The 25,049-nt window shown below is 51.7% G+C and overlaps 2 protein-coding genes across 2 annotated transcripts; one reads left to right on the top strand and one right to left on the bottom strand.

Moving 5' to 3' along the window:
* Positions 1 to 10,418: 10,418 nt before the first annotated feature.
* Positions 10,419 to 11,390, bottom strand: LOC149521149 (olfactory receptor 6F1-like). Its single transcript, XM_089774358.1, has one exon. It carries the CDS (start codon positions 11,388 to 11,390, stop codon positions 10,419 to 10,421), a length of 972 nt encoding a protein of 323 aa, XP_089630484.1.
* Positions 11,391 to 23,903: 12,513 nt separating this feature from the next.
* On the top strand, positions 23,904 to 24,845 carry LOC149521148 (olfactory receptor 10A7-like). The gene has a single exon (XM_089774357.1). The coding sequence runs from the start codon at positions 23,904 to 23,906 to the stop codon at positions 24,843 to 24,845; it is 942 nt and encodes a 313-aa protein (XP_089630483.1).
* The last annotated feature ends 204 nt before the right edge of the window (positions 24,846 to 25,049 follow it).

Here is a 25,049-nt window from a genome sequence, read left to right as displayed (position 1 = left end):
CCTACCAATCCCCTCGCTCTCCGCGTAACCAACATGAGCTGTGATCCCCGGTACATGAGCAGAAAAATACGGCACTTCGGGGGGCCCCAAAGTGCTGACTCTGGGAGACCGAATCCGGCGCGGGCCAGTATTTGACCACCGCTTGTCTGCAGCAGGTTACAAGCAGGTCACACACACACACGTGTCTGTTGTTGGCAGCCCTGGTACCTGATTGTCATCGAACTCGGAAGCTCTTTCTAAGGAGCGGTCAGTGCTATTATGCCTCGTTTCACAGATGGGAAAACAGGTACAGGGAGCGGAAGGGACTTTCCTACAATCATCCGGCAGCCAAGGGAAAACCACGATCCGCATCCAAGTCTCCTGGTCCTCACAGACCAGGTCGATAGATAGATAGATAGATAGATAGATAGATAGATAGATAGATAGATGGGGTGTGTGGGGATAGATAGATAGATAGATAGATAGATAGATAGATAGATAGATAGATAGATAGATAGATAGATAGATAGATAGATAGATAGGATGTGTTTGCAGATGGATGGATGGATAGTAAGAGACAGACAGGTCGGACATATAGGGATGGTCAGACAGCTAGGGACCGCATGTCACTAAAATGGCAGGGGGAACACGCCCTACTCACCCCTGACTGTCTCAGGCGCCGGGCACCCTCCATTCATGTCCCACTTTTTTTTCGGAGGCCAAGTACCCTACAGAGCCTGTATGAACAGAGCAGCTGCAGCTCGAGATGGGATCGATTGTCCACTAGGTGGCAGGCGACGACCGTCAATGGGCGGGGAAGAGGCTCTTCCAGGCTTCACCTGGTGCCGATCCCCCTTATTCCTCCCCGAGGAGTTTTACGGAGCGTGTAGCTGAAAGACAGCCCAGCCCCACTGCCTCAGGGCCGGCTCTCCGCTGACTCTTAGCAGTAAGTCTCCTGCCGGTCCCGGCAGGGCGCTGGGCACTAGGGTTCATTGTGCGCTCATTAGAAGTAAGTTCTCTGACTCAGTTTCCTCTGTAAAGCTCGCCCCTCCCCCCGCCCTGCAACTCCGGGAGCAGAATCCGCCGTCCGGATGGGGTTGTGCAGCGCCAGGCAAACCCCGCAGGCAGTGGCGGGGGAAGAAGAGGAAGGAGCCAGCACCCCCGGGCAAACACGAGTGTCTGGCGCCTTTGCTCTGCGGCCAGCAGGGGCGGTCGCGGAACTGGAGACTCGAAGCTGGAGCAGCGGTCCCTGGAGCCGCGCAGGGGAAGCGGGGCCCCGCTGGGGCTGGGTCGGGGCTCCGGGCCAGAGGGCACCGGGCTGGGGGAGGTTCCTGGCCTCTGCTTGTCTCCACTCGCGCTGTCGTGATGGGGGGTGTTGCACTCGCAGTGACACTCGGGCGTTGGCAGATACCTGGGGAGGAGCAGAGACCCGGGAGCTCCCGAGGGTTTCCTGGGGCACAGGCAAGAGCAGCGCGTGGGAACGTCGGACTCGGCAGGGCGCGCCGTGGGGCCGGGAACCCGCCCGGGAAATGAGAAAGGCCCGAGTCTCCCAGCCCCGCTACTGCAGCACCCGCCAGAGGACCCGGGACCCTTTACACCGTCCAGGACCTTCGGAGCTAGGATCGAATTGACCGTCTGTGGGATCCAGGCACCGAATCGCATTGAAGATTCGCACCCCAGGGCCGAAGCGGCAATTCCCACCAAATCTGCACAGAGGGAAATGTTCTCACCTCCGGGCTCACAATAAACACGGACCCCCCCCCCCCCCAACATCACCACGTGAGCCGAAGCCACGCGCTGCCTGTGCCCCAAACACACAGAGAGGGGGAAGGAGACTCCTTCTGCCGGACACTCCATGGCAGTGACTCGGCTCGTTAAGGGAAGGCGTTTGTGTCTCTGATAAGGAGGGGAATATGCAAATGGCGGTGACCGGTGCCTGCTTAAATCGGTGTCTCTCTCTGCCTAGGCTGCACCCGGAGAGACACCCCGCAGCCCCCGGTGTCTGTGCAGTTACCAGCCACCTCTGCCCCCCCAACAACGGGGAACATGAAATTTTGGGTCTATTTAGTTTTCTTTGCGGCAGTTTTGCCAGGTATTTTCTAGCTAAATACACTTGAGAGGGAACGGATAATTTGTGTTTGCGATTTTGATACTTATGTTTGTATCGTGTTTGTTCCCAGGTGCCCGGTCCCAAGTGCAGCTGGTGGAGTCCGGAGGGGATGTGAAGAAGCCCGGAGACTCTCTGCGCCTCTCCTGCAAAGCCTCCGGCTTCACCTTCAGCAGCTACGGGATGAACTGGGTCCGGCAGGCTCCGGGGAAGGGGCTGGAGTGGGTCGCTGTTATCAGTGATGGGAGCTATATACGCTACCTTGATGCAGTGAAAGGCCGATTCACCATCTCCAGGGACAATCCCAACAACCTGCTGCACCTGCAACTGACCGGCCTGAAGCCCGAGGACACCGCCCGCTATTACTGTGCGGGAGACACAGCGACTCGAAACCTATTGATGCTCCTGCAAAAACCCAGGCTGCAGAACCCGCGGCCGCCACGCGGAGGCAGCAGAGACTCGAACAACCGGGCGCTCGGCACAGAACTGAGAAGGCGCCTCCAGGCAAATAAAACAGAAACCTGCCGCGGGGCTTTAACCCTTTCACTGCCCAGCCGCGTCCCCTGTTTGCAGCCAAAGTCCCGCTGGGCCGGTGGGGCAGACACCGCTCGCCAGCGCTGGGAGCTGATTTCCCCCCCCTCGGGGGAGGGGTCTCCCAAGGTTTGTGCTTGGACATGAACTGCAGATTCGTACCGTGTCGTTATTCCCGATGTCCGGTCCCAGGTGCTATTGGGGCGGGGGAGGGAAGGAGTTTGTCTCCTCCTCCCTGGTGAAGCCTCCGGATTCCTGTTCAGCTGCACAGGAAGTGAAGAGCCCCTGATAGTCCAGAGCTCCATGTTGCCCCAAAGGACTTTGGGAGCCGGACCCTGAGCAAGGAGCAGGAGGCCTCGGCTGGTGCTCGTGTCTCTCCTGCTTCTTCCTACATTTCTTCAGCCTTCACTTTCCATCCTCCCCGCGTCTGTCTGCACCAAGTTCCAAGCCACAGCAGGTCACGTAGGGTATTATCTCCCCAGTGTGTCCATGGACCAGCCCCGCACACGTGTCTGTTCCTAGCAGCCCTGGTACCAGCTTCTCATCGGACGTGGAAGCTCTTTCTAAGGATCGGTCAGTGCTATTATCCCCGTTTGGCAGAGGATACCCAGGGAACGGGACCCACAGCTCCTGAGTCTGAGACTCAAGGCCGGCTCTAGGTTTTTTTGCTGCCCCAAGCATAAAAAAAAAATTGTCCACCCCTTAGCCTGTCTCTGCAGGACAGGCACCGAGGTGGAAAGCGCCCCTTTCACTTTGCGGCTCTTTGACTCCCACCACGCCCTCCGGCAGCCTACGTCCTGTCTCCCCTCCACACACATCCCGACCCCCCCCCCCCCACCCACCCACCCACCCACTCACCGAACTCAGTTTCCACCTTCTTTCCCCTCCCAGGCAAACCCAACCCCTCAGTAACTGGATCCAGTCCGCCCCCTTCTCTCCTCCACCTAGGCCTGGCCCTGTAACCGGATTACATCTGTGCTGTGCTGTATCCTGGAGAAGCAATAAACTCCCTCTATTCTACTGGCTGGTGGAGTCTGTTCATGCCACTACAGGGGTGCAGGAGGCAGGGGAACCCCGACGCCCCACCACACAGGAGTCTCACAACCTGTCTGACAGGTTGCCTCCCAGGGAGAGAGACAAAGGAAGGAAGGCAGAGACCAATCCCTGTCTGGGGGACAGGGCTGGAAGAGAATCAGTTTCTGTCTGGGAAGCCGGGGAGAAGGGGCTAGGGAGGGAGCTGGGATGTTAGGGCCCAGCCACCCCGCATCTCGGGGGGGGGGGAGGGGCTGAGGCCTCCTAGCCCCAGTTCTTGTAACCAGATGACATCTGTGCTGTGCTGTATCCTGGAGAAGCAATAAATTCCCTCTATTCTACTGGCTGGTGGAGTCTGTTCATGCCACTAGGGGGTGCAGGAGATGGGGAAACCCCAACGTGTCATCACAACTGCATACCCAGATTCTGTGAAAGGCTGATTCACAATCTCCAGGGACAACCCCAACAACCTGCTGTCCCTGTAACTGACTGGCCTGAAGCCCGAGGAGACCGCCCGCTACTACTCTGTGGGAGAGACACAGTGACATCAAACCAGTTTGTGATCATGCAACAACCCAGGCTGCAGAATCGCCCTTCCCCCCACAGCCAGGAGGGGGAGCAGAAGCACACAGACCACAAATCCCAGGCCAAGCCGGTTCCCCCAGGATGCCAGCCTAGAGGCCTGTTCTCTGGCTTCTCCTCCCTCCACTTACAGACGCCACCTGTCATGTGAGCTGATGTGAAATCTCCCTGTGAATGGAGACCTGTCCCCGAGGGGACATCGCTGTGAGTAACGTAGTGGGGGCTGCGTTCACTCTCATACCCACTCTGGCTCACTCTGGTTTTGCATTGTTGTGCCCTTTGTGATTCCCACTGTCTGGTGCTGCTCTGCAGTGACTGTGTGTGTGTGTGTGTGTGTGTGTGTGTGTTTGTTTCCTGCTCACTGTCCTCTCCTGGGAGTGTCCAGGGACCAGGTCCACAGAGAGACTGTCAATGGCTAAATCATCCCTCACTTTCTTTCCCTGTCCCCACGTGTCCTCTCTCAGGTGCAGCTGGTCCAGTCCAGCCCAGACGTGGTGAAGCTTGGAGAGACCCTTGTCCTGACTTGCATTCTCTCTGGAGTCTCTATGACACTGGGTATTATTTCTGGTATTGGAGCTGGCAGCCCACCAGGCAAGGGCTGGAGTGTGTGGGACATAACCCCCATCACCACCAAGTCCTGTGCTTTGGATGATTTTGTTAGTTTTTTTTAAAGCCTCATCTACTTCTGTCTGCAGTAGACCCCCAGCATGACATCTCCTTTGCTTCGTACCCCTTTTAACCTAACCCAGAGACTCTCAGGAAGTCTGTCTCTTATGTCCATCTCAACCTCAGTCCAAGTATAAGCATCTTCAAAATAGAAGGCAACATCTCCTCCCATTTCCCTGCCTACCCTTCCTGAGCAAGCTTGGCCCTTCTATACTCATAGTCCAATCGTGTGTGTAGGAGAAAGAAAGAGCCTGAAGCATGGGCCTGGTGCTTGAACCAAAGGGAGCCAGAGTTATACTATGAGTTAGATAGGCTGTGGCAAAAGCCGATGTTTTCCTGCAAGTCAGTTTCTCTCACACTAGAACTGTTGGCTCTGCTAAAAAGCATATGAAATATGTAAATACATCCCCCCAGAATGGTACAAGGACACCCCAACTTAGTACTTCATAAAACAGTTTAAAAACACCAGGGCTGTGTCTGGACTGGCCAGTTTTTCCGGAAAATCAGCCGCTTTTCCAGAAAAACTTGTCAGCTGTCTACACTGGCCGCTGGAATTTCTGCAAAAGCACTGACTTCCTACTGTAAGAAATCAGTGCTTCTTGCGGAAATACTATGCTGCTCCCTTTCGGGCAAAAGTCCCCTTTGCACAAAACTTTTGCACAAAAGGGCCAGTGTAGACAGCTGAGATTTATTTTCTGCAAAAAAGCCCCGATTGCAAAAATGGCGATCAGGGCTTTTTTGCGGAAAAGTGCATCTAGATTGGCCCTGGACGCTTTTCCGCAAAAAGTGCTTTTGCGGAAAAGCGTCCGTGCCAATCTAGATGCTCTTTTCCGAAAATGCTTTTAACGGAAAACTTTTCTGTTAAAAGCATTTGCGGAAAATCATGCCAGTCTGGACATAGCTCAGGGCTATGTCTACACTCGCGGCTTCTTGCACAAGTATGGCCGTTCTTGCGCAAGAATCCGCAGAGCATCCACACTGCCTGCCCGCTCTTGCAGAAGGAAATTTACAGTACGGCGGTAAGAGAGGGCTTCTTGCGCAAGAGCTATGCTCTTTTTTAACAGGTGTAAGCCCTCTTGTGCAGGAGCTCTTGCACAAGAGGGCAGTGTGTACGCTTGGCAGGGATTTCTTGTGCAAGAAAGCCCTCTGGTTAAAATGGCTGTTGGAGCTTTCTTGCACAAGAGATCATCCACACTACCATGGGAGCTCTTGCGCGAAAGCACGGCACGCAGTGTGGACATTTTCTTGCACAAGACTTCTTGCACAAGAACCCTTACGCAAGATGTTCTTGTGCAAGAAGCCGTGAGTGTGGACACAGCCCAGGAGTGAAAGCAGAATGATGGGTGCTGAATGCTTGGGGAGGGAAGTACAAGGGGAGGTACAAAATGTGTCATTAACGAGTAAGATGATTCTAGGGTGTGTATCAGATTGTTTCTCTCTTCTATAAATGTTGGGGAACCTCAATTTAACTCCTTGGGCCGGCCTAGGGGACAATAGTGAAATCCATACTATCGACTGAGCCGGGTCCATTGTCACAGGTACAAACACACAGAGGCTCAGAGGCCATCTGGCTACCGACAACTATTAATGTGCTTCATTCAACAGGAAACCTGACTTGGGTGCCATCCTATCTCATCCGAGTCAGAGAGCACTGGGGACTCTCATGAGGTCTATTATGCTAGCTAGCTGTGCAGAGCTGGCATGATATACTGAGGGAGCATACAAAAACACATACAACCAAACTTTTATCATCACTGACAGAGCAGGACAGCTGTCAGGATGTCACACCAGTGAATCCTGAACTTACTGCATCACTGTCCTGACCGATTACATTGTGCATGATCCCACTAAGTCTGTGTGATACCAGCTATGTCATAGTTGTGTTTATTTACTAGCACGTCAAGTTCTTCCTGATTATTCCCCATACTTTTTAGCATTTACATACAGGCATCTAAGGTACTTACCTGTGAGTTTTGGTCACCTTCCCCCATCAAACCTAATTTAGAGTTCTCCTCGCTAGGTGAATCTCTAGGACAGCATCTCCCACTCCCTCTGGTCTAGGGGCAGTGGAAATTCCTACCACTGACTGAGCAGGTCCATTGTCGGACGCTTACATGTCTTAGTGCTCCTGTACGTTCTATGGCACAACAGGCCTGTGCTGTGTTGCTGTGCAGCTGGCTGAATGCTCTTGCTACTGACCCACAGTCTAGCGCAGGGGTGGCCAACCCGCGACTCGTGAAGAAAAAAATTTCAGGTCCTGATGGAACTGGAACAGAAACCAAAACCGATCAGCTCAGCCGCTCTCACGACCCGCACCGTTCCGCTCGTGGCCCCCAGCACCAGCATCATATCCTGCATGTGCTAGCAGTTGGTTGCTGAGCTCAGGCAGTGGCAGCGGTTCTGGATGTGGTGGTGATGCCAGGGCCAGTGGCCAGTGGCGGCTCCAGGACCTGTGCATAAGATTAGTGGGGGAGGAGAGGTGACTGGCTGTGGGGAAGGGGAGGGGAGGGAAGGGAGGTTGGGGGGGAGGGTGTGCATGGCGTGCTGGCTACTCAGCTCATGCACCTCAGCGCCTGATGGAAGAGGCCTGACTGTAGCCGTGGTGGTGGCTCCAGGACCTGAGAATTAGGTTGGAGAGGGGGAGAGGAGGATTGGTATAGAGGAGGGCTGATGTCTGGATCTGGGGGGTTGGGATTGAGTATGGGGTGTGTGTGCCTGGCTCTGGGGAAGGGGAGGGTGATTGGATGCAGGAGGGGGTGCCTGGCTCTGGGGAAGGGGAGGGGAATGGGTTGGAGGGTGTCTGCCTGACTCTGGGAAGGGGAGGGGGATTGGGTTAGAGCAGGAGGCTGCTTGGGGGAAGGAAGGGAAAGGGAAGAGCAACCAGTGTGCTTCCTGAGACCCTGGATCCATAGGTACTGGCCCCAGCTATCTCTCCCCCCTGCTCCTGGCCAGACCCCCCCCCATGAGTACCCTGCCCCAGCACCCACCAGAACCCTGCCCCAGGACCCTGTCCCCTGACCCCACCAGCACAGTTGAGGCCATGTTAGTGAGGCTTGGGGGGTTGGAAGGGTTGGTTTTTGGCATCTCACTTGTGTGGCCCCAACTGACTTTTCTGTGGGTCAGTGACCCCTGACGCAAACAGGTTCCCCACCCTTCTCATAAATAAAGACAATGCTGAAACATTTTCTGTTTGACATAATATTTTATTTAAAAATGAATCCTGGCCAACAAGCCCCCAATTGGGGCCAAACCTCCATCTCACTGCAGCATCATAATGCTCTTGCACAGCTCTCCACCCCAAACCTGAGCCTGTCATACCCTGGAACCCTCTGTACTGAACTTCTCACATCCCCAAACTCCTGCACCCCGACATCCCCAGTCTTCTGCCACGACACTCCTGCACCATCTACACACCACAAATCTGTGTCCTGAGCATGTCGTACTCCCAGCCTCCCTGTCCTGAGCCCCTCATGCACCCCAGCCCAAACTCCTGCACCCTCACAGCTACAAGCCTGCAGTTTTCACACAACCCCAACCCACCCCCTGACCTCAAAACTTTGCAGCCAGGGGCCCCTTGAGCCAGCATCCTCTTCGCTCCTTCCTCCTGCATCCAGATTCCTTCCTGGAGCTTGCACCTCTCACCCTTTCTCAGTGCATTTTTTCTGATGTTCAGTAGCAGTGGTGAGGGTGTTGTACCAATAAAAGCAAGCAGGATCTTATGAGGGAGATAAGGCAAAAAGCCACATTTATTGTAAAGATAATAATAAAGAATAAAGAAAAGATAAAAGCAAACAACGTTGTTTAACTACTTATTCCTATCACTACTTAACCCTTATACACACACACACACACACACACACACACACACACACACACACACACACACACACACATATATATAAACACATTCATTCAATCATTCATCCATTCATTCAAGGTCTGTGTATTTGTTATAGTTACCAGCCTGGAAGTTGCTTGTGACAGAATACTGGCCGGGTACTCTGTACACAAGTGATGGGAGTGGGGAGCGAAGTCCTGATCAGATGCGCATCTGAAGCTCCTGGTGGGCTGGCAGCAGAACCTTGGACTCTGACTCCATAGTCTTTTAGTCCAGTTCTTATAGGAATTTCTTCCTATGCCAGTGTATGGGAATTGCTGCATCATGCTGATGTCCTGGGTGGCTGCCAGGTGCTGGTCAGTGATCTCATCGGGTGGATCTCCAGTACTTGGTTTTCTCCACTTGACACCTTTTGGTTGCACTGGCACCTGACGCCTTCTTCAGCCCTTTGTTGCTGCATTCTCAGGCTGGCACCTCTCAAACCATTCATTCATCGCCAAGCACTCTCTCTCTCTTACATACATTCCCTAATTAATGTTTCACATACAGTATTTTATATAATAATAACTTTACATATACAAGAGTTGTAGTTACAAAAAGTCACAAGTTTCTGGGTGGCATTTCTTAAAACATTCTCTGAGTGCTGAGTTAGTTACTATTATAGTTATAGCAATGCCCTTAGTCAATTACAGGGCTTGGCTCCCAGAGCAGAGTTAGAGGCTTGGAATGCATTGTCACAATGTATCCCTTCAATGTCAATTTCAAGCAGCCCCTTGCAAAAGCTTGAGCCTGGGACACAGAGACGGGAGCTGTATCTGGCTACATAGTAATAAATCTAAACATTTAACAATCTTAAAAAATAATAATAATAAATCTAAAACACTTATCAAGCTTGATAACACTAAATCTAAACACTTTAACAGGAATAAATCTAAACACTTATATCCTTCTTCTACTTAACAAACTTATACTACTTAGACTTTTGGTTGTGGGGAACAAATTATAGGGAGTCACTTCCACTTGGGGGAATCAAATATGTTATCCCTACATACTCATGAAGAGCCAGGGCAAAGCTGTTGAGATCTCCCTCCCCACCCCCCAAAAAAAGGCCCCGAGGAAAAGTTGTTAACCAAAAAACAAACAAACAAACAAACAAAAAGAGCAGCCATGCTCTGGGATGGATGTACCATTGTCTATTTTCCCCCAGCATGGTGGTGGTTTGTTTTTTTCTCAACAACTTTGTCCCAGCTCTTCACTCTGTCTCCACTGTTATTGTGGCTCTTCGTCTGGAATGGGATGGACACCCCTGCTCACTGTCTTCTTGGACAGGTCACATGCACCCTGCTGGGTTGGCTCTTGGCACAGAGCTGGCCCAAGGCACAGAGCGTGTGACCCACTCCTGCACCTCTCTCTCAGCTCAGTCTCTCCAGCTCTTTTCATTTGGCATAGCCACCAGTTCACGTCCCCCGCAGCCCGTTGGTACGTCCCTGGTGGCATCGTCCATTGGTCCTAAATATCACAGAGCAAGGCTTTGGAAAAGATCCCTGCACCCCCGTTGCTCCCAGGGCTGTGACTCTGCAAGCGCAGGGAAAGAAGGTCAGAGATACGAGTGGAAATTGAACCTTCTATTTGGTAGGCTTTGATTCTGGTCCTACCCCGGCCCATGTTGCAGCTATTCCATTTTCAGCTAAGCAAACCAATGGGCCAGTATCTTGGAAACCTTAATTTCCTGGAAGCTTTGCACAGGGCCTCCTGGACCTCCCTGTTTCTCAGGGCATAGATGAGTGGATTGACCAGGGGCGTCAGGATGGTGTAAGAGACCGAGAGAACTTTCTTGAAGTGGCTCAGGCTGTCAGTGGTTGGGAACATGTAGACAATCAGGACAGTTCCATAGTAAACACTCACCACGATGAGGTGGGAGGAGCAGGTGGAAAAGGCCTTTTGCCTCCCGGTGCTGGAGGGGATTCTGAGGATGGTGCTAATGATGCAGATGTAGGACACCAAGGTGAGCAGGAAGGGGACCAGTGAGAAAATCAAGCAAATTGGGAACGCCAACGTCTCCATCAGCAGAAGGTCATTGCAGGAGAGTTTCACAAGGGGAATAAAGTCACAAAAGAAATGGTCAATTGTGTTGGGGCCACAGAAGGTTAACTGGGATATTGACACTGTGCTTATACTACAAGCAAGGAATCCACCTATCCATGATCCCCCGGCAAGCTGGAGACAAGACCTGCCACTCATGCGGGCTGTGTAGTGCAGCGGGTTGCATATGGCTAGATACCGGTCATAGGACATCACTGATAGGAGGAGGCATTCTGTGGCCACCAGAGCACCAAAGAAATAATATTGTGTGAGACACCCAGTGAAGGAAATTGTCCAGTCCCCAGCCAGGAGCCCAGCCAGGAGCCGGGGCAGGAGGGTGGAGCTGTAGCAGATCTCCAAGCAGGACAAGTTGCCCAGGAAGAAGTACATGGGGGTGTGGAGGTGCCGATAGGCCACAACCAACACAACAATGAGGCCATTCCCAGCCATGGTCACCAGGTAGATCACGAGGAAGAGCAGGAAGAGAGGAACCTGCAGGCCAGGAAGCTCCCCGAATCCCAGGAGGATGAATTCAGTGAGGGACGTTTTGTTTCCTTGTTCCTGGCTTGCCATGGGGTGCGTCTGTGGGAGAGAAACAGGGTCACTGTGAGCAATAACTAACATTCATTGTAATATGGCAGCTTGTCTTCATCACCTCCCTCTGCCACCTGTGCACAACAGCCAAGTGGGGGTAGCCATCAATTGGCCCCGGGAGAGAGTCGATACCTGAGCAGAGCGCAGGTTAAAGAGACTGTGTCTCTGTGCTCCTGGGGAGCATCTCAAGAGCTGTCACCAGGCACTCAAACCCGGCAGTGCTGGGCTTGGACAGGGAGTACAGACACCCAGAGAGATGCGACAGACACTGGGTCAGATCGTCACTCCCATCACTGCCTGGTGGCTAAAAGCCGAATGAGGGAGGGGCCATTCCACTGAGGAGATGGGCCAGGAGGGGATATTTGACAGGGAGCTCCAGCAGAGAAACCAACCAAGCAAGAGGACCTGGGACCTGTCAGGGCTGGTGTGAGGGATTTCCCTTCGCCCTGGCCCTGGTTCTGCTCCTTGAGGCAGAAAGCAGCAGGGCACTGTCTGAAGTGACTTGTGTTGGGGCCAGTGTCCAAGCAGGTGGATTCCTAAGCCCTGCGTGCCCTTGGGGTGCATCTCCGTGGGCCGACAGAGTTTCCCTCTTCCCCAACTGCAGCGCTACACACAGCATACCCCTTCCTGTAACCCCCCAGCCGCGCACACCAATGGGCTCCCTCCTCCCTCTGCTCTGTCCCCAGCTCCAGTGCGACAGAGACGTGCCTGGGTGCCTGGTTCTCATTCCCCTATTCCCAGTGCCCCATTCCCCTATTACCACCCCCTTTCTCACTCCCCCCTCCCCCGGCCCAGACACACCTGCCATGCACACCCCAATCACACCTGCTAGACGGCACATTCCATTCTGGTGAGGCCATGAGTCAGGGTCTGTGTCCCACCCCGGTGGTCCCCCTTGGGAGAGGCAAGGAGGGAGGCAGTATGGATCAGGGGCTTAGCATTTCTCTGGTACCCGCCAACATCTCTTGCCCCTCCCATCTGGCTGCTGGGCCTGGCTCCAAGATACAGACATGGGCAATCGAGCAGTGCGCGCTCACACATCCCTCCCCACCAGGCCCTGTCGCACTGTGAGCCCTGTCCCGGGTCTGCCTCATGGGTCTGCAGGCCCCGCCTTCTGGGGGGAAACATGGCGCCACGTCACTTTACCTTTTGTCCCACTCAAGTCTCAGGGGGGTGGGTGCGAGTGTCTCAAAACTTAAACCTCCAAGAATCTCTCAGGCCCACAAACTGGCCCATACATGAAGGGGGGAGGGGGAGTGTTAAAACCCACTGTGAACTAGGCAGGAAATGGCAGCTCCCTGTGCTCCTGCCCTTTGACATTTGCAGCCAGCTCTCGGGTGCTGGTATATTGGAGAGAGGCCAGTGGAGGGACCCCAAAATTATCAGGGGGCTGGAGCCTCCACCTCCTGCCAGCCCTGGCTGTGGATGGACCCTGTCCTGGGCCAGAGCAGCCGCTGTCCCTGCTCCTGACCCCCTATGTCTTGCCCACCCTTGCCGGTTCAGGGGGCTGCTGTATGTCCGCTGTCATGGGTGGGATCTCCCCACAACCCCACTGTTGGTACTGACATCCCCTTCCCCCACACCCTGCCCTGGCTGCATTCCCCACAAAGGTAAACAATCCAACTGGTTAAAAATGGAGAAAAAAGCCATAAACCTGAAGGTTAGTCCATGAGATTGGGGAAAAGGCCATTTCTGCCAGGCCGGCTCCTGTCAACATCTCCTGCCTGAGGCAGCAGCAAATGTCAGCTCTGCCCCATCCTCCCCCTGTCTCCATGGCCCTGCAAGGGCCGGCAAGCAGGGAAGGGCACTCCCTGTGACACAGGGAGGGGTGCAGGAAGCAGACCCGGTGTTCGCAAGGCTGCCTTGGGTGCAGGATGTGAGTTGGGAAACTAATACAGCAGGGCACAGACTAGCCAAGCAGTTCTTGGACTTCACTGAAGACAATTGTTTTATCTCAGAAGCTAATGGGGGGAAGCTGTTCTAGGTTTGATTTTAACAAATAGGGAGGAGCTGGTTGAGAATTTGAAAGTGGAAGGCAGCTTGGGTGAAAGTGATCACGCCATCACAGAGTTCGTGGTTCCAAGGAATGGGAGAACAGAGAACAGCAAAAGAGAGACAATGGATTTCAGGAAGGCAGATTTTGGTAAGCTCAGAGAGCTGGTAGGTAAGGTCCCATGGGAAACAAGACTAATGGGAAAAGCAATTGACGAGAGTTGGCAGTTTTTCAAAGGGACATTATTAAGGACCTAAAAGCAAGCTCTTCAGCTGTATAGCAAATGTAGAAAGTCTGGCAAAAGACCTCCTGTGCTTAACCAGGAGAGCTTGCATGATCTAAAAATCAAGAAGACGTCATATAAAAAGTGGAAACTATGACAAATGACGAAGGATGAATACAAGCGGTTTTCAAGTACCAAAAAGGGTGTCACAAGGAGGAAGGAGAAAAACTTGTTCTCCTTGGCTGCTGACCATAGGGGAAGAAGCAATGGACTTAAACTGCAGCAAGGAAAGTTTAGGTTGGACATTTGGAAAAACTTCTTAACTGTCAGGGTGGTGAAACACTGGAATAAGTTGCCCAGGGAGGTTGTGGAATCTTGGCCAGAGACCTATCAGGGAAGGTCTCTGGTACCTGAGGGCAGGGGACTGGACTCAACGACCTTCCGAGGTGCCTTCCAGTTCTCGTGTTCTGTGTTTCTATTATTCCTGTCCCAGCTTTGCCCGGAGCTCTCTCTGGGACTCACCCGGCCCATTAGCAAGGCTCTGTCACTGCCTCAGACCAGGGCCTAGTGTCAGCGTGGGAGTGGTACCACGCAAACATTGATTTCACATCGTTATCTGCCCAAATACCTCCAGAGATTGGTCCCCCCCAAGCACCGGGTGCCTTTCTGCCAAGCTGGGCTGGTAGCAATGCATGGGGGTGGGGAAGGAGAGACACGTTTCAGATACCAGGGTGACGGGAGCAAGGGAAATTGTGAGCTGAAAGCTCTTCGCTGATCTGAAATCCTGTCCTTTAGGGTAGCGGGGCTGTGAGAAACCAGCGCCCACTGCCCCATGAATCCTCCTCCCCTCCCCCACTAGTGTCCTACCAAACCCACGTTGCTTCCCAGCCCTGCAGCGGGAGCAGGGAGGAAACGGCTGATTTACCTCCAAGGCAGGTCGGGCAGCAACCGGATCCCGGCTCCCACCTCCGCACGCAGCGTCTCAGGGCCAGAGGCAGGTTCCTCCGCCCATCTGCTCTGCCCGGCGCGTTCCCCTGCGCCCCGGCCCGGTCAATGGAACGTCAGAGCCCAGAGCAGCGACCGAGGCTCCTTCGCCCTCTCTGGGTGACGCGCCCCACGCCTCAGCCTTGAGCCAATTGTGGAAAATCTCCGCTGCGCTGTATAGCCTGGTGCGGGCAGGGGCCGCCTCCCCAGGTGCCAGTCCCACGGGGAACATCACCAGCAAGGAAAGTTGGTGTTTGGTCTGTTTCTAGATGACACCGGCAGATGCAAACTTCTAGTCTCAAAGGCAAAATCCCAGGGAGGGGAGAAACTTTGAGCCTTAAAGCCAATCTCTCTGTGGCACGCAACGTCTGCGCTGGCTCTCAAGAACTAACACACGGATTCCAGGAACACGCTGTGTGGCTGAGTTTGTCAGAGCTGCCTCAGTGGTTTAGGCACAAAGTTCTCATCCAATTCCCTTAAGCGGGTTTGACAATCTCAGCATGGTTGGCTGAGCTTGCCCCGTCTGGAAACAAACCTCCTGCTGCCCTTGGAAAGGAACACCCAGGTCCCTGTCCTGTCAGCGTCTGTAACAGCTCAGTTCAGGTGTCATTATAGTGAACATCTAAGTGACTGGGGAGCCTGGATCCCATTTTCAAAGGGGCTTCATCGCCAGGGCTGAGCAGTCTCTGCCTCGCTGAAATTCAACCGACTCCTTTCGAGATTCACTGAAGTGTGTGTGAAAATGTCCCCCACAGTCTCTGATACTGAGCCGGGAAGGGACAGGAAACGTCTGGGCTACATCACCCACATTCAGCCACTAAAGGCAGATTAGAACGGGGTATAAATGGTCATTAGAGCCCGTCACCAGAGGTGGCGAATGGAGCCACGTTCGACACAGCAGCGCTTTGACAGGCCGGCTGGTTGCTCGCTAGTGACTGTGCTTCTCTGGGGTCCCTGCACCTCACTGGAGGTCAGTGATGTCCCCAGGTGGTTTCTGTCCCTGCTCTGTGCTCTTGGTTCCAAGACCCCCAAGGGGCTGTGACCGGGTAGGACTTGGCTGTGACAGTGTCAGTGTCCATGAGTCACTTTGAAGTCAAGTGGCAACTCGGCAGCTGAATGGTTAATTGTCCCGGGCTGAGGAATGAAACTCGCTTCCCATGATCTGTAGGAAAGGGGAGTTTTTCCTGCCACACCTCAGCACCACACCCAAGCGAGGCCTGCGGTCAGGAGTCTGCCTAAGAAGTGAGAAGAGAAACTTGTGGACCTGGCCCTGTTCGCCCAGCTCTGACAAAGCCTCTTGCAGGGAAGCTGGATCCACCACACCAAGTCTGCAGCTCCTGTTCCATCACCCTGGTATTGGCCACTGGGCTGTACGCCAGGGAACTAACTCCCAAAGAATTTTTTGCACTTGAACTAGGGGCTATCAAATGACATTAATAGGCAGCAGGTTTAAAACAAGCAAAGAGAAGTTTTTCTGCATGCAAGGCACAGTCAACTTGTGGAACTCCTTGCCAGAGGATGGTGTGAAGCTCAGGACTTTAACAGGGTTGAAAAAAAGAGCTACATAAATTCATGGAGGATTGGTCCATCATTGGCTATTATACAGAATAGGCAGGGATGTTGTCTCTAGCCTCTATTGTCAGGGACTAGACATGGATGACCTCATTCCACGAAGTGTAACAGTTAACTTGACCTAAGGACTTAGTTCAAGTTAATGTTTCACTGCCGTGTGTAATCGTGGGTAGTTAATTCGGACTAGGGGGATTGAAAAATGACGACCAGATGGGAAGATGCAAATTAAGCCTGGGATATTTAAATCCCGGGCTTCATTTGCAACTTCGAATGCCTACATTAGCCTTCCTAGTTCAAACTAGGAGGCTAGTGTAGACATACCCTTGCAGAAGAAAGCTCTGAAAGGCCATTATAGCCATAGGGCTTTCTTGTGCAAGAAAACCCCTGCTGTGCAACCACACTGCCTTCTTGAACAAGAAAACTTACACTTGTAAGAAAAGAGCATAGCTCTTGTGCAAGAGGTCATCTTTTCCTAAGCCGTAGTGTAAATCTTCTTGCACAACAGTGGGTGGGCAGTGTGGACACTCTGCAGAAGAACGGCTCTTCTTTTGAAAGAACCCACCAGTTTAGACATAGCTTAAAGTGTGGGGAGAGAGGGCTTCTTGCGCAAGAGCTACATTCTGTTCTAACAAGTGTAGGAGCTCTTGTGCAAGAGGGCTGTGTGGACGTGTGGCAGTGGTTTCTTGCGTGAGAAATCCCTATGGCTAAAATGGCCACGAGAGTTTTCTTGCACAAGTGAGCATCCACACTGCCAAGGATGTTCGTCCTCAAAAGCACATGGCAGTGTGGACGTGTTCTTGTGCAAGAACCCACCAGTGTAGACATAGCCTGGGAACGGCTGGGAACGGCTGGGAACAGCTGGCCGGGGATGGAGCAGCAGAGCCACGGCAGACTCACGCCTCAAAGCAGCTGGCAATTACAGCAGTGGCTCCGTGGTTTGAGGTGCTGCCCCTGGGCTACAGACACTGATGCCACAGCTCCCTGATATTGATCAATGGGAGCTGCAGGAGCGGAGTCCGCAGGCAAGGACAGCGTGTGGCGACTCCCTGCTCTGCCTCTCAGGGGCTGCAGGGACTTGCCAGCCACGTCCAGGAGCAGCAGTTACTTTTGGGCATGTGTCCATCTTGCCCCGAGAGTGTTGCCTGCAGAGGCTAATGGGGGCCAGGGGCGTGGTTAACAGGGGTCAGGGGCCTGGCTAAGGGAGGTCAAAGAGAACGTTTAAAAACATTCTCTGGGTGCACAGCCTAATGAGATGTGCTGCGCATGCCTATGACGGGACGCAGTGGGGCATGTAACAGCAGGGCTGGGTCCTAGAGAGAGCCGAATGCTCTGCCTGCAGCACAGTGTGAGGGAAGGGGGTGGAAGAGCAAGTCAGGCCTAGGGGCACCAGTTTAACAATCCCACCTAGGGCACCATGGATCCTAAGGACGCCCTGAGAGCACACACACGCCATGGATGCTCTTGCACAAAAGCACCTGGCAGTGAGGGTGTGTTTGGTGCAAGTGTAGACACAGCCTGGGAGGGGCTGGGGAGCCCTCACCAGCTGGCCCCTGCTCTAGGAGGCAGGATAAGGGGCCCCCTGACGTTATGGAGGGGTGCTGGGCTGTGCAAGGGCTGGAGCATTCACACAGAGAGCACAGGGCCTGGAGCTTGATCTTCACCCACCCTGGCCCCACAGTGCTCCTGAGAGCAGCTGCTACGTACTGCAGTGGCCTCACGGTTTGATGTGCTGCCCCTCATCTACAGACAGTTCCCTGGTATTGGTCAATGGGAGGGGCAGGTGCGGTGTCTGCAGGCAAGGACGGCATGTGGACACCCCCTGCTCTGCCTCGCAGGGGCTGCAGGGACATGCCAGCCACACCCAGGAGCAGCAGGTACCACGGGGATAATGACTCCAGACGTGGCAGGTTTGGCATTTTAGAGCTCACTGCTCCAAGAATCACATTTAAACAACCCAGAGAAATGAAAGTGATGTCTGCACAGCGCAGCCAAACCCAAACTAACCCACTTTGCAAGCAGTGAAAGTGGTAACCTCCCCTCGCCCCTCCCGCCCCCCCCCCCCATACATGATGGGACCAGAGACGAGAGGGAAGGGCAGTGTCTGTGTGTGTGAGAGAGAGAGAAATGACAGAGACACACAGACTGTGAGCGTGGCAGAGATTTGCATTGCCAAGCTCCCTCCATCCCCTTCTCCTGACCCCACACAGAGAGGGGGGAGGAGGGACACCCTGACATCAGCTCCTTTCCTCTTCCCCCTCCCACACCCTGCCCAGCAAGCAGGAGGCTCCCAAGGGAGTGCTCCAAGGCAGAGGGCAGGAGCAGCACGACAGTGGGTGGAAGAGCAATGTTAGTGCCAGCACTTGACAGCTTCCTGGCCAAACCAGTCGGGATCCCCTGCCAGAGGCTCCAGGATCTACTGGTAGATCCCGATGGACTGGTTGGTCAGCACTGATTTAAGGGAACTGTGTTTCTGGCTCCTGGGTACCAGCAAAGTCCTGCAGAAGCTTTTTGCTCCCCAGTTTGAACAATCCAAATATCAGACTGACAGTTTGGGGGACTGTCTGCCCCCTTCGTTGCCATTTGCCCCAGCAGAGCAATCCCAGCCTGGCCCACTGGGACCCCACTCAGCGTGTCCTGAAGTTTGTATCCTCTGATGTCTTCACACTTTTCATGACTGCCCAGCACCAGCCTTTCCCCCGCTGACTGGTTTTGTCTCCAGAGCTTTGGAGCTAACAATGCCCAGTGGGACTTGCATAGAGGCACTTGCCTTCCATGTGCCTTGGCTAATTGTCTCTTTCCCTTCCCCCCATGCGGAAATAGTTCAGTTCCTAATTAAACACCAGTTTGCATATTGGGAGAGTCTTGTCCCAGGCTGCTCCACTGTCCTCGCACCAACCCCTTGTTCATAGAACTCTAGCACTGGAAGGGACCTCGAGAGGTTAATGAGTCCAGTCCCCTGCCCTCACAGCAGGACCCAGTACGTTCTAGACAGTCCCTGACACGTGTCTATCTAACCTGCTCTTAAATATCTCCAGAGATGGAGATTCCACAGCCTCCCTAGGCAACTTATTCCAGTGTTTAACCAACCTGACAATTGACATTTTTACTAATGTCCAACCTAAACCTTCCTTGGTGCAGTTTAAGCCCATTGCTTCTTGTCCTATCATCAGAGGCCAAGGAGAACAATTTGTCTCAGTGCAGTGTAGAGCAGAAAAATGACTTCTTGTGTCTTGCTCACAACACTCATGTTCATGCATCCCAGAATCATGTTTGCCATGTCACACTGCTGGTTCATATTTGGCTTGTGGTCTATTACTTGTGGGTCATTTCCTATTCAGTATGTGTGAAACTGATTGTTCTTTCTTAAAACAGTAGAACTTGAAGCAATGCATTTCAGGGGTGAATTTGATCTAAGAGTTTTGGACGGTTTTTTTTTGCTTTTGCTTTCACAAAGGTAAATTAATTTTTTTTCAACCTCAAATATGTTTTTCACTTGCAAGGTGACTGAACACCTTCATTCACACAGGTACCCTGACACACATTCATTTGCTACAACTCCTACAGTTTGTGTGTTTAAGAATGCAATCCATAGAAGTGCTTGCAAAATGGATAAAGAATTGATGACTGGTGACTGTTGAAGGGAAATATTTTCAGGACATCCTTCCAAACTTTGATGGGGGGGGGGGGGGGAGAAATAATGAAAAAAAAATCAAAAAGTGAGAAATTAAAAAAATGAATTAATCACTGACATCTGTTTTAAAATTACAGAGTGGGATTTCCAAAGATTCCTATGGGATTTGAGCATCTGAATTCCATGGGAGGTTTGTACATAATTTCTTTAATTTTTTTTGAAACTGTGATCCTTAAAGAAGATGACCATTTTTCGGTTCAATTTGTTTACATAGCTCAACAAGTCCTAGGAAACTTTCTCCATTTGTAATTTCCCACTGGTATTGGCAGAGCCCAGATGAAACCATCCCACTTTAAAAAACGTATTTATAGAATGGATGCAGGCAAAGTTTATTTCCCAGATGGGCAGAGACAACATGCGAGGTAGAGCAACGGAGACTGACAGAGAGTAATTTGGAAAATGAGAGAGAGAGGCGTTTATTTCATTTGTGATTACAGCATCTGAACCACAGCCAGTCTGAAAAGGTGAGATCTGTATAACTATGCACACCTATTCCTACGCTTTGATGTTCCTTGGCTCACAATGTCATGGACAAGAAGGGACCGTTTTGGTCTCCTAGGCTGAAATCCTGTGTAACACTTCACATAAAAAAACTCCTACAGCAGAACTTTTAGAAAAAAATCCACTCTTAATTTAAAAGCAGTCCATTATGAGGAATCTATCACAATCCTCGGTAAAGTGTTAATTATCTTCAATGTTAAAACGTGCATCTTATGTCTAGTGTGAATTTGTCTTGTTTCAACCACCATTCAGCGGGACATTTTTGATTGTCTCTGTTAGAAGAACCAATATCCTCCTCATGTAGGTGCTACGTATGAGCAACCAAGACATTTCTGAAATGTCTCTGTGACACGGAATGGATTGAGTTCCTTGAGTCTGTCACTACAAGGCACACGTAAGTGGCACTTTGGCTGCTGTGTTGATGTTGTTGCTCAATGAAATAGATATAGAAAAAGAATTTAGCAAGGAATACAGAAAGGTGGAGGAAAAAATGTAGCAGTGAAGTTCAATCCAAACAGATTATTTAAGAACAGGTGGAGAGAAGACTTCGCGAGGAACAGATTTCTGATAGTTCAAAACTGCTTAATCTAGCAGAAAAAAAATTCCCCTGGCTGGAAACTGAAGTTAGACACATTGAAACAAGAGGTAAGGTGCATGTTTTAAAAAGTGAGAGCTGTTAACAAGTGGGTTAGGGTTAGGGTTAGGGTTAGGGTTAGGGTTGGGATGAGAGAGGTGGTAAATATGCCGTCACATGAACTCTTTACATTGAGTCTGGATGTCTTTCCTGAAGATATCCTCAATTTAAAATCCAAGTTGTGGGTTGAGTTGTGAGTGGTATGGTTTATGTGATGCTGAGAGCATATTCGATCTTTATTTGGCAACTAATTTGGGGGCAGAAAAAATGAAAGGCAATCCGAGAGGGGTACCTGTAGGGCACTGATATTTTTACACATTGTATTTTCCTGATACAATGAAAGTACATCTTTTAGAATAAATTTGGGATCATTAAAAGCTTCAAAGTTTCTGAAGTCACACATAGTGGTTGTATTAAACAGGTTTCTTGTTGTCACTGATAAAATATTTTATTCTTTACATCTACCATGGTGGGATTCTGAATATATTTTCATGGAAAGGTTTGCCAGCCTTGAAATGCTGAAAAATATTGTTCTGTGTAAAGCACATGAGCGGCAATGGGGCATTTGAAAATGTTTTGTGTGAGATGTTCTAGGATGAGTCTTAAGGAAAAGTGAGTTTGAAAAAAAAATCTCCAGGTTCCTGGTGAAAAACCAGCAGAACATGAGCCTCCGACAGGCAGAACTGAACCTGGGCATGAGGCTCTACTGCGGGGGTTTTGAACCTGGGGTCCATGGAACCCCAAAGGTTGCATGAAGCCCTTTCAGGGGGTACGTGATGTTCGCGTATGTTCAAGTATAGGTAATCTATTGAATTTAGTTATAAAAAATATTATCACCCAGCGGGATAGGTGATGTGTTTGGTGAGACCAAGGGGTATGTGGACCGAAAAAGGTTCAGAACCGCTACTGCTTGAGGAAAAGAACTGCTGGGTTCCCGCTGAGGCTGTAGAGCGAGCTCATTCTCGCTCACTCACAGTAGGTGGTGTCGGTGCCACTAGCTGGGACAATGAACCACACCCAGCAGGTGCGGGGGTCAGCCTGTGACCTAACAGGCTGAGTACTTTCTTGGCTGTTAAATCAGGGGAATAGTTACTAGGAGAAGAGGTGTCCTTTCTCCCTTGTGTTTGGCACATGCAGAAATCCCACGTCCCGTTTTGCGGTGCCCATCTGAAAAAAGCTACTGAGAAATTAAGGTGTGTTCAGAAATGAGCCACAAGAGTGGCTGAAGCTCTGGGAAGTTTCCTTGCAGTAACAGTCTCCATACGCTCCTCTCAGCAAGGAGAAGCTGGCTGGGTAATTTGATCCTGGCCTGTAGGTACCTACCCGGGGAACACAGAGCTGGGTCCAGCAAACCGAAATGTCACGTGATGAAATAGCTGGAAATAGAAGCTAGAAAAACAGAGACTGGAGCAAAGGTTCCCAGTGTTGATACTGAGGGGAGTGAGCCATCCGAATAACCCGCCGAGTCATGTGGGGGATTCTCCTTCATTGCTGAGATTTAAATCAAGGCTGGACGTGTTTCTGGGACAGAGGTGGGCAAATACTGGCCTGTGGCTGGGTTCGGTCTCTGGGGGTTAACCCCTGTAGGCCCCGGCCCCACCATATCTACCTGCACCTCCTCAGGTACGGGGAGCACAGCATCCCTTGCCACGGATCGCCGTTCCTGGCCACTGGGAGCTGCGATCTCCAGGACCAGGGGCGGTGCAGGTAAACATGGCGGCGGCAGCCCAGCAGGGGCTAACCCTGGTGAAATGGCCCAGTTTTAGTGCCCACCCCTGCAGGAAATGATCATTCATGATTTCACGGACTATCTATAACTGCGAAATTTTGATGTTTTTCTTCTCCCCGCTTTTGAAACTGTTTCCAAGCCCCTCGTGTTTTATTGCCCTCTCGGCACCTTTTCCATACTTAGTATGGATTTTTTGGGATAGGACAACCACACCCGCTTGCACATTCAAGGTGGAGATGAACATACAATAATTAAGCCTAGTTTGGTTGTACCTGCTACCTACAGTACCAGGCAGGAGGTTCCTTTGAATGCTGGGTATGGTGAAGGGCTCCATTATTTCTAGTTACAGCAAAAGCAAAAACTGTGGGTCATTCCTGCTTATTCCCTCCCATCGATTCTTCTTACTAAACCCAATTTATAGCAAAGCGAGACTTGGTGGTTCTAGTCATATCTACCAATCAACTGCATATCGTGTATGATACCTATTATGCCAATATTTAGGATACATTTTGCTGGGCCAAAATATTGCAAAAGTGCTTAATTAATAGTTTTCCGGATGTCTCTGGAATTTTTCTTATAAAAATGGGATGCACTAGGACCAGGTTGTTTCTGGTCCAAGTGCCCTGGCCTCGCTGTCCTGTACAAGCTATGCTGATTGGGCAGCACTCCTGACTCTCCTCCACCCTCTTTGGCCTTGTTTGTATGTGTCCATGAGTCCTCCAGAGCTGAGTCAGACCCAGGCTTTGCTTTGTGAGAGATCCAAGGACCGGATGAGGCTGGCACTGGAGACATTGCTGTTCTGGTTAAGGAAGGGCCGTCCAGGCTCTCTTACATGTATCCTGCTGCTTTCTATCCAAAGGAGGAGAACCGGGGCCAAGGCCAAAGGGAAGCTCCTCACCCGGCCCTTACAAGTCCCAGGCCCGCTTGCTTGGCTGGTTTCTCTGCTGAAACTCCCTGTCAAATATTCCCTCCAGCCGATCTCCCCCTCCCTTGTTCAGCTTTTAGCCACCAGGCAGTGATGGGAGTGATTGTCTGAACCAGCCTCTGTCACATCTGTCAAGGAGTCTGTACCCCCTATCCAAGTCCAGCACCACAGGTTGCCATATTGCAATGAATGTTAGTTATTGCTCCCAGTGACCCTGTTTCTGTCCCACAGACACACCCCATGGCAACCCAGGAACAAGGAAACCAAACGTCTGTCACAGAATTTATCCTCCTGGGATTCGGGGATCTTCCTGGCCTGCAGGTTCCTCTCTTCCTGCTCTTTCTCGTGATCTACCTGGTGACCATGGCTGGAAACGTCATTGTCATAGTGTTGGTTGTGGCTGATCGACACCTCCACACCCCCATGTACTTCTTCCTGGGCAACTTGTCCTGCTTGGAAATCTGCTACAGCTCCACCGTCCTGCCCCAGCTGCTGGCCGGGCTCCTGGCTGGGGACTGGACAATTTCTTTTACAGGGTGTCTCACACAATTTTATTTCTTTGGTGCTCTGGGAGGCTCAGAATGCCTCCTCCTATCAGTGATGTCCTGCGACCGGTATCTAGCCATATGCAACCCGCTGCACTACACAGCCCGGATGAGTAGCAGGTCTTGCCTCCAGCTTGCCGGGGGGTCATGGATAGGTGGATTCATTGCTTCTAGTATAACAGCATTGCCATTGTCCCAGTTAACCTTCTGTGGCCCTAATGGTATCGACCATTTCTTTTGTGACTTTATTCCCCTTCTAAAACTCTCCTGCAATCATCCTCTGCTGATGGACACGCTGGCGTTCTCAATTTGCTTGATTTTCGCACTGGTCCCCTTCCTGCTCACCTTGGCTTCTTACATCTGCATCCTCAGCACCATCCTCAGAATCCGCTCCTCCACCGGGAGGCAAAAGGCCTTTTCCACCTGCTCCTCCCACCTCATTGTGGTGAGTGTTTACTATGGAGCTCTCATGATTGCCTACATGTTCCCAACCACCGACCTCCTGAGCGACTTCAAGAAAGTTCTCTCTGTCTCCTACACTGTCCTGACACCCCTGGTCAATCCACTCATCTACGCCCTGAGAAACAGAGAGGTCCAAGAGGCCCTGTGCAAAGCTTGCAGAGAATTAAGAACGTAAGAACACCCACTTTGGATCAGACCAAATGTCCATCTATCCCAGTATCCTGTCTGCCAAAAGTGGCCAGTAGCAGGTGCCCCAGAGGGAGAGTACACAAGAGGTAATCCTCACTGATCCTTCCCCTCTCACCCATTTCCAGACAAACAGCGACTAGGGACACCATTCCTACCCATTCTGGCTAATAGACATTCATAGACCTAACCT

The sequence above is a fragment of the Pelodiscus sinensis genome, chromosome 30 (assembly GCF_052426305.1).
Source record: "Pelodiscus sinensis isolate ZL-2025 chromosome 30, ASM5242630v1, whole genome shotgun sequence".
In the NCBI taxonomy this organism is placed as follows: Eukaryota; Metazoa; Chordata; order Testudines; family Trionychidae; genus Pelodiscus; species Pelodiscus sinensis.
The sequence above is the reverse complement of the archived record's forward strand: the minus strand, read 5'-3'. Positions and strand labels throughout refer to the sequence as shown.